Here is a 16,781-nt window from a genome sequence, read left to right as displayed (position 1 = left end):
GTACACTCCCCCTCTAGAGAAGAGGTCTCTTCTGCATAATTCCTTCTAAGATCTGGGTTTATAACAACTCTGTACTTTGAGAAGTTCCTGCCCAGACATCATGTTCATTCACCCAGTCTTTGTCTTCACCCTTCTGCAGGGCACAGATTATGCCCATGAATTTGAGACTCACAGACCTCTCAGTCAGAAAGTATTAGTGCAATGTCAGACAAAACCTGGCATGAAGCTCTGGAGGTTTCTTGTATCTTGTATTGTGGAGAATCATGTGGGAAGATGCATGCACAGAAATAATGTTCTGTGCATTTCAATAAAACCACTGAAACTGCGGCCAGAAAAGAGCTCTGGACAAAAGCTTGCACTTCAGACCTTCCTAAATTTCAACATATGCCAATCTGAAGCCCGTATCTAAAACATGGTAGGGATGTTTATTACTGCCTGTCATACCCTATCACCTCCTGCTCTTCTACAGCTTTTGAGGAAATTCCTATGAATTTCCTTTTGGTCCTGACAGTCTCCTGCTCCTGCCTTGGAGGTGAGACGACTCCCCAGTAGAACAGTCAATGACTGTCTCATAATTGCCTTACCACATGACTGAGTGCAGTTGTGAAGACATTTTGACTGTATCTAGTACTGTCTTTGGACTACTCAGTCCACTTGCCTGGTTAAAAATCACTATCAGTTCTCTGATATTCCCTGAAAGTCATGAAAACCCTCTGCAATTCTGAGGTCACCACAGTTGTCTCCTTTGATCAGGACACCTTTCTGGCCACATCCAACCTCTGAGTGGTGAAAACTTGAAGCCTCAAATGCTGTTAAACTCTTCGTCATGTTTCCATTGACCAAAAGGCAACAATAGCTTCTGCACTGTTCAATTCTCTCTCTCCCTCTCCGAGTGAGAGCCTTGGACAGTAAAGAGAAAGGTGCTGGAAACAGTGACCACAAGCAATCCTCCCCCTGAATGATTCAGACTGATTTGAGAACACACTAGATACTGGTCTCCCTCTTAAGCTTCAGCAAAGACACATGCCAAGTCCTGCATAAAGAGAGAAATACTCCCATGCACCAGTACATGCTGGAGGCCAACCAGCTGGAAAGAAGCTTAGCAAAGAAGCAACTAAGGATTCCTGGTCAACACCAAGATGAGCATGAGCCAGCAATGTACCCTTGCAGCAAAGAAGGCCAACATCATCCTGGGCTGCCTTGGAAAAGCACTGCCGGCAGATCGATAGAGGTGATCTTTCCTCTCTACCTCAACACTGGTGAAGACACATCTGGATGCTAAGTCTAGTTCTTGGCCCCTCAGTACAAGAAAGACATGGACATACTGCAGCGAGTACAGAAACGAGCCACAAAGACGGTTAAGGGACTGGAGCACGTCACATGAGGAAAGGCTGAGAGAGTGGCAACTGTTCAGCATGGAGAAAAGAAGGCTCAGGGGGATCTTAACAATCTATATAGATCCCCAGTAGGGAGAAGTAAAGAAGGGAGAGCCGAACTTCTCAGAGGCGCCCAGTGCCAGGGCCAAAAGCAATGGACACAAACTGAAACACAGGAAGCACCATCTGAACATCAGGAAACAGTTTTTACTGTGAGGGTAGATAAACACTGGGAAAGGTTGTCCAGCAAGGTTGTGGAGTCTCTGTCCTTGGAGATATTCACAAGTTGTATAGACATGGTCCTGAGCTACCAGCTGTAGGTGGCCCTGTGCTGAGTAGGGGGTTAGACTAGACAATCTCCAGACTCCTGCAGTCCTCCAGGAGTAAAATTGTTTCCCCATGGATTTGTACACTCAAGTGTCAGGATCAGAGCTGACACTGCCAGGAAGAGGTGCAAGGCAACATTCGAACAGTCTGTCTGGGTGACTCTAAGGGCTTAAATCACCCATGCACACAGTAAGCAACCTGCACTCTGCTCCCTGCTACATCACAGAGCCTGAAACACAGTGGTTCCAAACCCCATGAAGTACAAAGGAAGAAATAAAGGCTTCCAAGCAGCAGAAGTGAGGGCATCCTCCATTCCTACTGCTCCTCTGCACAGGAAGTGAAACTCATGGGACCACAGAAAGAAGAACAGAGTTTGATTCAGAGGAAGTAGTCTTGGTATTGTTTATCTATTTTATCCTTTAATTCCCTGGTGCCAAATGCACAACCAGTTCCCAGAACGCTCGATCCTTCCTTTGTCTTCCCAGTGGGATTAAAGACAGGCTTTAGATCCTTTATCCTAAAGATAGGATAAAGACATACTTCCTCATGATGGCCCTTGACTCTTGCTTTTATTTCTGCAAAGTGGCCCAGTTTCAACAGAAAGGCTGAAGAATGATACTACCTCTTCCCTTCCCTTTTATGGAAGGGCAATTATCATCAGGGAATTTATAGCATTCAGGCTAAGAAGGCCTTGGAACTCTACTTCCATATCTTGCCCATAAGTGCTATACAAAATAAGGGTGGCAGCAGCTGCCACTGTGTTTTGAGCAGTATTCAATGCTTTCTGACAATGTTAGGTGTAGTCCGAGTGTTAGAAATGGAGAGAGAAACAAACTGTCTCCAGGAAACAGGTTAAGAGCACATGCCTCCTGGCCAATCTGTTAACCTTCAGAGTTACACAGCTAGCAGCTCAGGCCCGAAGCTTCAAGGTGCACACAGGTAAATTGTACAGGGGTTATCTTCCAATCTCTGAAACAGAGATTCTCACCTGAAAAGTGAGCAGCTCCAATATCTCTGATGATTCTAGAGACCTGAATTCTACTAAAATAAAGTCTGTGTACCACACTAGATGGTCAAAATAGGGTCTTAGGATCAACTTCTCCCTAATTAACAACTGCCACTCCTATGGCAAATCTTGAAGTAACTCTCTTATGATCTGGGAAGGCTTCAAGTATCTGCTAGCCTCTCTACTGAAGCTACCCAATTAGAGTCACAAAACTACGAAGAACCTCCTGTGTCTCTAAGTTTTCTAGTATTGCCACCACCTTGGCAAACAATCTCTTTCACAGTCTTGTTAAACCCCAACAGAACGGTAGTAAGAGCTTTTGTCCCCACTTAAATTCATTCCACAAAAATGACTGCCATGGTAACTAGGAACCTTCTTGTCATTTCTGGCCAAAATTTGTCTAAGGTTGATTTAAAGCTGTTCCCCCTTTGATGAGTTACTGTTTCACCAGGGGTAGAGAAAAGTACTTTGGCTGTCCCAGTGTATGGTCCTGTTGGGCTATGAGAGTCCACGGAGAACAGAACCGGACCTCATCTAGCTGTGTTCACAGGCTGCCATGGTTTGCACTTAATACTTAACTAACCCAATGAGATAAGGCAAACAATTGCACATAAGCAAACTTCAGCTTAAGTACATACATACAAATATATATAGTTCTGTAATTTGTCTATGATTGAAACTGTATGTATATTAACTGGGGTTGTCTCACTTCAAGACACCTCCCACAAACAACGTAGTTGTCTCAGTCTATCTCTAGTGTTTGAATGTACACTTTAAACTTTTTTTTTCCTTATTTTTTTTCCCCCATTTTTGCAAATTATGGTTTGTTTCTCTCTTCAGCCTCATTGAAAACGTTCCCTCTCACACTTCCTCATAATTTGTTAGTCACATCAGAGTCACCTGTAGGACAACATCTGGACTTCTGGTTAGACACATCAGCCACTCCACATGAATCTCTTCCCTTTCAGCTACAGGAAAAGAATAGCTCCAATGTGATTTAGTCTGCAGAGGAGGCCATGGCACATTCTACCATTGTCCTCTGCAAACATTTATTCATATAGGAGCCACAGAAGTTTGGATCTGTAAGGCCAAGCTCCAATTAAATGAGTTGCTAGAGACTACAGTCTTCAGAGACACCCACAAAATCTACCACAGTCAGTGTGAAACAGGGAAACAAGAATGGATGTGAGTTCAGACTACCATGGTAAAGCCCCACCTACTCAACAGACTGCTCTCCATGCTGCTGTCAAAGGTGTGGCAGGCAGGAAGGTGTAGCTCTCCCAGACACAGAGGAACAAAAAGGCAAAGCTTTGAAGCCCCAAGATGAGCTCATCCAGCTGTGAGGGAGGAGGACCTGCTTGCTACTCCCAGACCTCTCAGGATTTTAAACTTCTCTGTTAAAAAAGGCTACATGAACAGCCCTGGGTAACGAGAAGCATGCAGCCTCCTCTGCAAGGAGAGCTCTTCCTATTGGGCTTGACACTGAGTTAGGCTCCTGGGCCCATAACCTTTGCATTCTTCCCTGTATGGGGAGCCAAACTGTTTTCATTAAGTTATAATGTAATGGCACTTGCCTGGGACACAATTTCTTCAGGCTGGGAAGCGTACTGGGCTTAGGTAACCACTTCCTAACCACCAGGTTATTACACCTAAGGTAGCTGGAAGCAGTAACACTGCCTGTCCCCTACATGTCAGGAAAGCGTCCATCACTGTGACAACAGCACTTGGAGTTCAGCAGAGTATCAATATGCATTATAGAGGTACTATATTAGCATCAGGTCTTTCAGAGGGCTTAAGCATATGACAACACAGTTTGTGACTTCCAAACAGGATTACGTGTATGACAGACAGCAAGAAATTCAGCAGCCAAGGCACTCACATACTCTGGTCCTATATGCCCTGGACACACAGGAACATGCAGCTCCTCAGGTGCATCATTACAGAAAGATTTTGTGGACTGCACTAAAGGTGCCTCAGTTTCTACCTAGTGCCAGGTAAGAATCAAAGTGCTTATGTAGATTTGAGTTTTCAGTGCCATACACCAGACTGGGACCACACTTCACAGCACAACAGCATGGATACACTCGCAGGAGTACCTACTGATGCTGCCCCCATTACACCAGGAATGCAAAACCCATCTTTGGATGTAAAGGCATTTTCAAGGCAATCAGCTAACATTAAAGTGTTCTTCATGTCAAGGTACAACTGTTCATAAAAAAAGCAAAAGGAACAAAAGCCTTAACTCCTCAACACAGTGCTCCAAGGTATTCAACAGGTCATATGACAGCAGAATGTTCCCCCTCCATAAACACCACCCAGAGCAGTTTACGACCTGGTACTGGAGGGGTGAGGAGAGGACAAAGTCTCTGCCACTGACCAGGCATACCTAGAAAAAGAAAGCCACTGGCCAGTACAAGCTGCATGCCTTTATTCTATGGGTGTGACAAGCTCCATTAGCCCCAGACCTCTGAAGGGAACTCAGTGGGCCAACAAACTGACAGATTGGGCAAGTTCCTGGAAAGAGAGGAGCAGGTGGTTTCAAAGCAAAGCATGCATGCCTGTCATTCTCCAGTGCAAGCAGCAAATGCATTACATTGTCCGTAGTCCTGCTCCCTGTAACAGCGCCCTGCTCCCAGGCTGGCACGCTGCAGTACGTGCTGCTATCAGCATGAACTGGCAGAGGGGGTTTACAGGGCAGCTCAGAGTCAGAAACAAGGCTCAGGGAGACAGAGAGGTACAGACCCAAAGGAGTGGGACACAGCCTCTTTAACAGGGATCCTAATCTCTTTCACTTCTCTTGAAATTCATATAGTCTACTCACAGAAACACCTCAAATTCCTTCAGATCCACAATTTTATGATCATCATGTGAAGAATACAGTAGTTTTACCAATAATTCTTCTTGCCATGAGGAGTGCTGGAAAGGAAAATTACAAGTGCTCTTTCAGAAACTTTTATTGCTAACTATCAGGACACGCAGAAGAGAAATGCTGCACCCTTTTTAGCCCTTATGATTCATGAGACAGCACGTATCCGGCTGCTGATCAGCCCAGGATTGAAGGTAGCCTAGTTTGCAACGCAGATCGGCTTCACTTCCAGGGGACATTACAGATTTGCATGTGGGTGTTACAGACGGAAACATTTCTCTGCCAGGTGGTTTTAAATGAAAACTGGTGGTTATTTTGCTGAGACATTTGGATAATCAGAAAAACTTTTACTGACAATAATACGAAGGGATGGTGAGGATATATGACTTTTGTAACACAGCTGTGTCATCTGGATAGCACCATTGTATAGTTGTAACAAACCTCTACAAAATAATGGAAATTAATTCTTCTTTTAAAATCCAATCTTGTAAGGGTTACTCTCCAGAAAGATGAGTCTAACGCTTGTCCCCAAAAGGAAGTAAGTACTTGGCATACAGAAAAGGCAAACGATCTCACAAAACCTAGTGGCTCACTTGAAGGGTCAAATCGTAATCCATATGAAAACTATTTGCTGTGACCTAATTTTTGGTAATCAACAGTATATTTAAAGTGCGTATGCATGTTTGCAAGTTTCCCAATGTCTTCTATTAATTGCTGGGTCTTTATTAAAAGAAAAAAAATCTATTTAAAATCACAATTTCTCAGACCAATATAGAGCCTAGACTGTTATTCTGAAGATTGGAAAGAACTTGTTATAAGAAAATAAACTTTTGAGTATCATAAACCTTTGAAGATAATATAATTTCAAGTTGAATTCACAAAGCACTATTTTTGACCTCTACAAAATTGTATTTAAAGTGTCTTAAATTCATTCAGTAAATGTGCTGAAGGTTCCCATCATCTCACAGAAAAAGAAATATTAGCCCAGAATTCAGAAATGCCAATACAGAAGAAGAGCAGAAGAAAAAAAAAAGGAGGGAAAAAAAACCTATGAAAATTTTTATCCCCTACCCCATGTTAACAAGAATAGGGCTGAGAAATTACCATCTCTACCAACAGAAGTTCATTCCTGCAGTGACTGTAAGATTTACAGTATTGCTCTACAACATCATCACAGAACCAGTAATCTTCTTCACGGAATGAAAGCTAAATATTTATCGGGAAGTAGCTGTGCTGGAGGACAAGAAATGGGAGAAGAATAAATGTAGTTTAGAGCCTTTGAACTACTCCTTTATTTAATTTTCTCCTGATAAATAGAAACTGAGGAGGGACCCTTCACTTACGTTTCGCCACATTGACTAATACAATGCATTTTCACAAAACATTTCTTGTTTCAACCACCCCACATCCAAGGCTAGCCACACCCCAAGCATAATGAACAGCAACAGCAAACTGAACTCCTCATCTTGAACAGAGATCCAAAGACCACACTCCCGGCCGGCTCCTCGGCAATACGCAACGCTCGCAGCTGGGCCTTGGTACGCGCTGTTGCAGTCACCTCTAGCAGCCCCTGTGAAAATTCAGAGCCGGGCACCCCTGGGAAGGGACAGATACAGCGATATACTGAAACGCTGTCCCTGCTTCACCACGCACAGGGCACGGGGCCAAAGTCAGGAGCCTGCGGGGGTTTGGTCTCTCCATCGGTCAGAGAAAGCCACGGGGAAGAGCTGGCACCCGCATCGCTCAAGTGGACATTTCCGATGCTGCCAAAAGAAATACCCAGATCATGTCACACCTTCAGAGCATCCCTTCCAAGCCCAGGTGGATGCAACCAGAAGGCAGCGAGGTAAGGATACACCTCCCGTGGTAGGGAGGGTCTGCGTAACGTCAGAGGTTTGCACTATTCCAGTCACCTCTCCCGCCGTCTCCCCCCGCGGGGCCAACAGGCCTGACGGGTAGCCAGAAGAGGAGAAACCCTGATTCTCCTCCACAGGCCACAGCTTCAATCTGTTTATTCTCACCACTCGCAGCAGTCAGTTTGGTAACGTTACGTTTGAAGCCTCCTATTGACGGAGGAGGCTAGAAAATGTGGTCACATGCGCCGTTTGGCAAGGATGGGGGGGCGGGGGGGATGAGAGAGAAAAGGTTCAAAAGAGGCTGTGGGGACCGGGCTTCCAAACATGGCACCTACCCACACCCCGCGCTCCCCGCACCCCTCCCCGTGCCGCCGCCGCCGGCGGGATGAACCCACTCCCCCTCCGTCCCGCCACCACGCACGCACGCACGTTTCCCCTCAGCGACGAGCGGCGCGACTAATTGCATTTATTCCTAATTACGCACGCCCTGCTGTCCGCCCAGCCAGCCGCCTCCCCGCCGCTGCCCGCCCGGGAGCAGACGGCGGCTGGGGCGCGGGGCGGCGGCGGAGGACGGGCGGGGGGGCGCGGCGGGGCGGCGGTTGGGGGCAGCCGCCTCAGCCCCGCGGCGGGCGGCAGCGGAGGCCGAGCCAGGCGGGGGCAGCACGGCAGCGGAGGCTCCCGCACGCAGGGAAACCCCACCCAGCGGCCCCTCCTGGCAGAGGCGGGGTTTTGGGGACCCCAAAGGAATCCCACCTCGCCCCTCACCCGCATGCCGGGGTTTCCGCCCGCCCGCCCTGCGCCGCTGGCCGCCCCCGGGGCGCGGAGGGCCGCCGTCCCGCTCCGTCCCGCCGCTGCCCCGGCAGCGCTGCCTCGGCAGGGGCTGCCCCGGGTGGGGGAGGCCGGCCGGGCAGGAGGAAGTTACGGGCTGGGAGCGGAGCCCCGCGGCGCCAGCCCCGCCGAGGGGTCCCCGCGGGGCCGCCCGCCGAGCCGGGCGCAGCCGGCCGGCCCCGGGCACCGGCCGGCTCCCTCGGTGGCAGCGCCCGCTCCCGCCCGCCGGCGATCGGCGCATGAATGAGTACCCGAATGAATGAATGACTGGCGTCTGCTTACTTGAGCATGGCCTCTTCTTTCTCTTCCTCCTCTTTCTGCCGGTCCATCACTGCCATGATAATGTTCCTCTCTTCCTCTGTCAGGTGGCTCAGGTCGGGCAGCTCCTGCATCGGGGGGGGCACCGTGGGCGGGCGAGGGCCGCGGGGCCCCACCGAAGAAGACATTTTCTTTCCGCCTCTCCCTTACACCTTCTACCTTTGCACGGCAAACCCAGCCAGCCTCTCCTCCGCCCCCTTCACAGTGTAGTCCTCCAAGCAGCAGCAGCCGGCAGCTCTCTGGCAGCAGCGGAGGAGGAGGCGGAGACCCAGCCTTTCATGGTTGCTTGCATCCACCCCGGTCCGGCTGCCGCTCGCTCCCTTTGTTTCCGCGGCTTCAGGGAGCTCGGGGGCTGCCGTGCCGCCGCCCGCAGCCCATCCTCCCGGCGGTGGGCGTGCGGGGCGGGGGTGCCGTGGCGCGGAGGGCTCCCGATCGCCGCTGGCGGGCTGCGGGCGGGAGCGGGGGGGCGGTGCGCGCCGCGGGCCGGCCGGGAAGGGCGGGTGCTGCCGCCGAACGCTCCGCCGCTGCGAGCCTGGCGCGGGGAGGAGGGCGGGGGGAGGTCGGTGCCGGCGAGGCGGAGTCCGGGGCGCGCCGCCGCCGCCTCACGGGCGGCAGTGCCGCCAGCCCCTACCCCTGCCGGGGCCCGGCCCCGCCGCGCCTCTCTCCGCCGCCCCGCTCGCGCGTCCCGCGGCCGCACGCGGTCGCGGCGCTGTCCCCGGCACCGCCGTCCCCATCACGTCCTCCTCCAGGTTTCCGCACCGTGGGTCGGGGCCGGGAGCTCGCCCGAGCCCCCGCCGGGGCTCCCGTCTCGCCCTGGGAAGGGGCCAGCCGTGCTGCGGGCCCGCTGCGGGCTGCCGGCGGCGCCGGGGACGCGCTGGGCTCCCGGTGCTGCCGCCGCTCCCTCGGGCGTGAGCCGCGCCCCCGCCAGCCCCTGGGCTCCAGCCGCAGCTGCGGCCCCCTCGCCTTGAGCCGGACCCGTCACCTTCCTCGGGGTCCCACGCTTCGGCACTTTCTACGTGTGCTTCTTACACCCAGCCCGTGGCACCCCTCAAGCCATGATCACCGCATGCGAGTGCTCCCAACTCTCCTCGTCTATCATCAGACCCGGTTTTACACCGCTGTGACCCACCACCACTGGCCCTGAAACATGCCCCAGCGCGACTGTTCAACCGGGGGTAGCGCACAATGAAACAAAGCCTCGCTTCCAGACAGGGATAGCTTCCCGATCGATTTCTGACCTACCAGCTCCGAGGAACTTAATTTGGGGGAGCTGGTAATGAACACAACCACCCTTCTCCACGTGAGATCACCTGCATGTAATCCACTGGCCAGAAGCTCATGCCTATGGCTCTGAAGGGTCCCTTGCTCAAACGTGTGCCTGACGGTGAATGAAATCGTTCAGGCTACTTAGAAATGCGAAGCTGAAATCCAGAGAAAACTGCACTTTCAAATAAAATCTGAACTATCACTAACACACACTGACACTTAAGACCCCTCAGTCATGCTTCTGCCGAGGTCACAGCATGGACACAGCTCTAGTTTCTAGAGAGATTGTCTGATGGGCACGAACCAAAAGAAAAAAAATCCATGCTGGCAGTGTTCAATGCTTCTTGCTGCCAAACTTGCCGGGTTTGGAATAGGGAGAGGGACCAGCTTTCAGCCAGCCACACTAATACCTCTCACACAAATTCTGAGAGCTATGAACCTTCATGACCCTTTGAATTTGAGAGGAATTACTGTCGCCATCTGTTTGTGTCTCCCCAAGAGATTTTCTGCAGGACACAATTTGATAACACAAATTAAAAAGAGAAAAATAGTAAGCACTACTGTGACCACCAGAACTTTTGAGTAGTAATGTCCAAGTTCAGCTCGGAAAGTAAAGTCTCTCAACACTTCCAGCACATGAAGGAAACTGAAACTTGAATGACCGACAGATGGCTCAGAAGAGATTAAAGTAGTGTTAATAAGCAAAGCGTTTTGAAGGGCTGGTAAATATCATAATGTCACACTCAGTTAAAGACACAGACCCTCCGCTAACTCATGTGGTGATTTGTCCCAGGGCCTGGTCACGTTATTACTGCTAGATGTAATCCTTCTAGCTAAGTACTAACAAATCAATAAAATCACTTCCTACCATCTGCGACTGGCAGGGAAGATAGCCTTCATGTTACAGGCTGATGCTAAAGAATTTATCCATTTGTTACTAACAGGCAGAGGTATGGCAGCCACCTCAAAACTGAAGGAAGCAAGACTGAAAAGAGTGAGATGATGAGAAGACGGTGAGATACCACTATATGTTTAGGATCAGAAACAACTAAAACATGATATGACTGGAATGGTCATACTAGACATCATAATTAAGTTGCTATAGGTATCCACACTCCTTCAGATGCTTTAGGCCTCCACATGCCATATAAGAGACATAGCTCAAGTAACTGCAAGAACTAATTCACTAAATCAGTGGCCTTAGTGTTGAGGAGTCGCTGCTTTAAGCCCAGCCTGAACAAAATATTAAAGGTTGTGCTGATTTTGACTGGGATAGAGTTAATTTTCTTTATAGTAGCTTGATTGGACTGTGTTTTGGATTTGTGCTGAAAACAGTGTTGATAATACAGGGATGTTGTCACTATTGCTGAGCAGTGCTTACACAGAGTCAAGGCCTCTTCTGCTTCTCACACTACCCCACTGGCGAGTAGGCTGAGGGTGCAGCACAAGAACTTGGGAGGGGACACAGCCAGGACAGCTGACCCCAACTGACCCACCAAAGGGATATCCCATACCATGTGACCAACCTCCTGCTCAGCAATTAAGAGCCGGGAGAAGAAGAAGGAAGGGGGGATGTTCGGAATTATGGTGTTTTGTCTTTCCAAGTAACCGTTAAGTGTGATGTAGCCCTGCTTTCCTGGAGATGGCTGAACACCTGCCTGCCGATGGGAAGTAGTGACTGAATTCCTTGTTTTGCTTTCCTTGCTTGCACAGCTTCTGCTTTACCTATTAAACTGTCTTTATCTCAAGCCACAAGTTTTCTTGCTTTTACCCTTCCAATTTTCTCCTCCAAACCACCGGGGAAGACCGAGCGAGCAGCTGGGTGGAGCTTAGTTGCTAGCTGGGGTTAAACCTTAGCAAAGGTCTAAGATCATAAGACCCAAGTGTCTCCAAGATAATTTTATGAAGAAAATATTACATGAGGTTAAGTTATCCTACTCACCTTTCTGCTTATTAATTACTGACACAGTCACGTATATGTCTGTTCTGTATTACTGTGTTAATTGCTGGATGCTGGGTCAAGCACATGGATTCTTACTGCTGTGTGTGAAATACACAATGAATACAAAGAGTATGAGGGGATTTTATATATAGTTTCTTATAACTTAAAAGGCAAAGATGAAAGCTCTTGCAGAGTAATGGTTAAAAAAAATATGGAAGTTGGAGTATGGACTTGCACCAAGCTGATATTGTGAATAAAACTGTGTTACTGAAAAGCACAGAATCATTTAGGTTGGAAGGGACCTCTGGAGGTCATTTGGTCCAACCTCCCTGGTTAAGCAGGGTCACCTAGAGCAGGTTGCCCAGGACTGCATCCAGATGGCTTTTGAGTATCTCCAAGGATGGGCACTCCACAGCCTCTCTGACAATCTGTGCTCAGTCACACTCACAGAAAAACTGTTTCCTTGTGTTCAGACAAGACCCCTTGTGTTTCAGTTTGTGCCCATTGCTTCTTGTCCTATCACTGGGCACCACTGAAAAGAGCCTGACTCAGTCTTGCTTACACCCTCCCATCAGGTATTTATTCACATTGATAAGCACCCTGTGAGCCTTCTGTTCTCTAGTCTAAACAGTCCCATCTCTCAGCCTTTCCTCATATGACATGCTCCAATCCCTTAAACTATCTCCACTGCCCTTCACTTGACCTGCTGCAGTATGTCCAAGTCTGTCTTGTACTGGGGAGCCATGAACTGGATTTAGCACTCCAGATATTGCTTCACCAGTGCTGAGTAGATGGGAAGGTTCACCTCTCTCAACCTTCTGGCAATGCTTTTCCTAATGCCTACAAGGTCTTAGGCACAGTAAATGATTTTACATTATTTTTGCACAAAGGCAGTAGAATTTTCTAGAGAGAAATGCAGAAGAAACCCTAAGTCATCTAATTTTTCACAGGGCTACATGAAGAGACTCAGCTCTTATTGTCAGTACTTCAAACCTTTAGTGGTCATTTTCTGATTTGCCCACATTTGCTTTGCAAAGATGAAATATCTGACATTGTTGTCCAACCAACAATGTGTGGAAAGTCCAGTCTAATTCAATACATTATATCATGAAGCTGGGATGATACATGAGATCCTTGAAGAGAACTTCATTGACTGGTTAGTAAGAATGCACCTCCTTAGTAACACCCAAAGTCTTGTCACTGACAGGCCTCCTATTAATTCCATTTCTCTGAAGCCCTATCTAGGGAAGGCTGCTCTGAAATCTAGCAACAGAATATCAATATAGCCATTGTAACTTATCAGGTAAATTACTTTCTTAAACTTGAGGAGCCAATCATTATAATGGAATCTGCGATCTTTTCTTCTCAGTTCATAATGACAGCTATGACATATGTTCCATGCATGAAAGATGTATAATTCTTTACGATTCTAGACCTTCCCTCAATCTTAGGAACTTTCATTCTCCCCCATATCTTCCTTTCAGATTCTCCAAAGGCCATGTTCTAAAATTCTCAGTTCCACCGTATTCTAAATTTCTCAGTTCTTTTCCAACTCTTTTCATTAGCTTAGCTGTGAGCAGTCATCATTGTCTGTTTTCTTGCTTGAGGCAAACTGAAAGAAGAAACTGGAAACAAACAATTCAGCGGGTTCTCCTGTAGGTTCCTTCCCTAGAAAGAGTGGTGTTCTTCCTCAGCCTCATGGGAGACTGGGGATAGTGAAAGCTGTGGAGGAGTTTTCAGTCCGATGGGGTTTGCAGTTTGAGGGAGAGTCATGAAGGATAAAATATCCTGTAGCATCAAGGGCTCAAAGTAATTTGTCATAGTGGGTTAGTAAAAGTGGGATATTGTGATTTCTCTCTCGCTCAAGATGTTGAAGGAATTTAAAAATTTCAGAGACAGACCAAATTCACAGGAAAGTATATTTTATTAACATATGATTTTCAAGAGCAGTTTTTGTTTTCGCATCTGACTCATGATTTTTAATTTCTTTAAGTTTGGTGGTACTGCAGTATTTTAAGAGAAAGAAGAAGGTCATAGATAGCTCTAGCATTAGAAGAAATGGAAACACTCCTTTTCAAGACAGACAAAAAGCACTGGCAAAAAGAGAGTTCATTTCAGGTAGGGATTTCAGGGCCTGTTCTGGACAAGATCTGTTATTATGCATAATTTTATAATGAGTGCCTACATCCTGCAGTGATTAGTGTCTCAAAAATGCTCTCAGACAGAAGTCTTTGTCTTCTTTTAAATATATTTTATCTAAAAAAAAAAAAAAAAAAACCAAACAAACAAACAAAAAAAAAAACAGAAAAAAAAAACTCTAAAGAACAAACTAGCAGTTCCATTGGCAGCAAACCTTATGGAGCCTGGTTTTGGATGACAGCTTTGGATTTTCTTGTGTCAAATAATGCAGCTGAGTTCACTCTTCCACCTGTTATTTAGTGGGTGCACAAATCTGAGTCTCCTCTGTCTGGCTGCTGATTTTCAGAAAACCTACAGGATCTCAGTGTTGTTAGACCTCTCCCTTTTTGTCAGGCTTCTCTGAAATTGGTCAAGAGATTCAAATGTCATTGCTGGAGTACTGACAGAAAAACAGTGTGATTGCATAGCTTGGTTTCCTTAAAAAAATAAACTAGAAACCCTGTCCCACCCCCATAGGTCTCTAATTATTCCCTTTGCTCTTCTCAGTTCCCTCCTGTTTAGCTGTGTATTTCTGGCATGGCAGTTTCCAGAAAATCATCCCATCCTTCAGGTGCAGCTTGCCAAAAATGCATAAACAGGAACTGTCACCTTCCTCCTCCGTGACATGATGCTTCTGTATGCACAGCTCCAAATCATACCCCCTTTTAGGTGCAACAGTGCATTTGCAAACTCCTATCTGATTTGAATCCATTATGAGCTGATTTATTTCAGTCTGATGACTTTCCAAATGTGTTTGTTAATAATTATTTTTTAACCTAGAAATGCTAACAAGGTTTTAAGTACAACATCATTTTCCAAAGTACTGAGATCAGTTTCCGGTTTTTCTCCTTTAACTAGAAAAAAATGAAAAAATAATGGAACTGACACCATCCTCTACCCTAAAATGTCATTATCTACTTGTTTTTCTTCCAGACCTATTGTCTAAGGTTGATAGTATGGGCAGATTCAACACCATTCAGTTTAGGGGTATCCTGCATAAGGCCATTGCACGGAAAGACCCTAAGTTTGTAATATCTTTTTACATCTGTCAGAAAGGCTGAGAAGTGTTATGGCTCATACAGGAGCAACTGAAGCCCAATACTCTTAGTCAGCAATCTGGCAGTTGGAAAAGCAATGATTCAGTACAAGCACTGAACACAACATTTTCTATAATTATGAACCTTATCTTTTTGGAATAAGAATTTTATTGTCGCTCCAGTGGTTTTGCTGAACATTTCTAATATAATTAGTAAAGTAGCCTATAGATATAATGAATATGTACTTTGCATTATAATATATAAAGGGTTTTTTAAATGTATTTTCTGCCAATTACAGCATCTTACCATTATTTTTGCTCCAAAAGAAAATCTTCAATAAAGTCTTGAATGTTTTATACTCTGACTGCAGCAGAGAGTGCAGTAAGGGTAAGACCTAAATGATCTAAACTACCAAATTAAGAAAGTGCTTAGTACGCTGAGGTCTAACTCTGTCCGTGTAGCCAGAAGTCCTCCAACAGCTTCCAGCAACCCCAAAATACTCTTATCAAGGGAATTCAAGAAACTCCTGCTGTTTTATCATGCCTAATTGGCAGTAAACACCCGATTCCCCAGACAGGCTGTAAAGAAGCAGCAGGTAAGAGGATTGCAGTGAGAGGAGGATGGTGTCATTCTCCAGAGCTGTTCCTACAGTGGAGGATGTGCCATGGCAGGTTCTGTCTTACAATCTATTGCAACCTCATCACAATTTTGTGCATCTCTATTCATAAATTGCAAGATTCAGTATTATTACTAAAACAGGCACAAGAGTTCTGATGGAACAGTTTGCCTTAAGAAGTAGTGAGGCAAAATTTGTAGGATAAAATACCTTGAATTATCCAATGGATATAATCATAAAAGATGAACAAACTTTAAGGCACACAAGCCCTTTTAGGTTTGAAAAGAAACGGCAAAATTCAAGCTAAGCACAGCCTGGGAACAGTTGGATTGGTTTTAACATTATTATTCTAATCAGCTAGACAACCTGAGAGAAAAGAGAGAAAAGAAATCTGTGGAAAAGAGGGGATATTTGTAAGGAGTGATGCATTTGTGGAAAAAGAGAAGGAAATAGAAGGAAAGACAAAAAGATAATTATTACCTGTGAAAGAAAAAGATGTCAGATGAGATGTGAGAACAACCAGATGTCATAAAACCAATATGTGTACTGAGTTAATGACTTTAAATAAAATGTAGTTTCATCAGAATGAAAGCATTCATCAGAAATGTGTCATCATTTACTGCATTGTTTAACTGCAGAAAAAATGTTTGGTTTCTGTGGTGTAGAATTTCTTCGTTTTGATTCATTTTTGTTGAACTTTGTATTACACTAAATTCTTCAAAGAGCAACTGCTAATGAAAAATATGTGACATACATATTGTATGTAAGAAGTTAAATCTTCAGTATAAGAGGTCCAACTGTATTAAAGAGAAGAAAGCATGAAAAACAAAGTTGTGATAATTCCAAAACAACATTTTAGGGAATGTTTGTTTTGCAAATAATTTAGATTTTTGCTGTTCCAATTTAGTACCCTGAAAAAAGGGGAAAAAAAAAATCACACTGGAGATAACCCTGTTCTCAGCCAGCTGTACTATCTTTATAATTGGGGAAGCTGAGGCACAGATTGAATAAGTGACATTACCAGAATCATCAAGTGAGTCACTAGAACTGAGGATAAAACAGTAGAGGGTCATATCCAATTCCTGTGGTCTAACTATTCATCTGCCTCCCACAACTTAGGGTTCTCTTACAATCAAGCTGAATAATCTAAGTAGTTACTTCCTTT

At 46.2% G+C, this 16,781-nt stretch overlaps 1 protein-coding gene across 22 annotated transcripts in view; it reads right to left on the bottom strand.

The window, feature by feature from the left end:
* Positions 1 to 9,041, bottom strand: part of RIMS1 (regulating synaptic membrane exocytosis 1) — a 350,587-nt gene extending 341,546 nt beyond the window's left edge. For all 22 annotated transcript variants that reach the window (XM_074895864.1, XM_074895868.1, XM_074895888.1 and 19 more), the window contains exon 1: positions 8,542 to 9,041. In XM_074895864.1, coding sequence (XP_074751965.1) covers positions 8,542 to 8,705 — 164 coding nt within the window. In that variant the 5' untranslated portion in view covers positions 8,706 to 9,041. The remainder of the gene's footprint in view (positions 1 to 8,541) is intronic.
* Positions 9,042 to 16,781: the final 7,740 nt, after the last annotated feature.

The sequence above is a fragment of the Athene noctua genome, chromosome 1, assembly GCF_965140245.1.
Source record: "Athene noctua chromosome 1, bAthNoc1.hap1.1, whole genome shotgun sequence".
NCBI classification, from domain to species: Eukaryota; Metazoa; Chordata; class Aves; order Strigiformes; family Strigidae; genus Athene; species Athene noctua.
The sequence above is the reverse complement of the archived record's forward strand: the minus strand, read 5'-3'. Positions and strand labels throughout refer to the sequence as shown.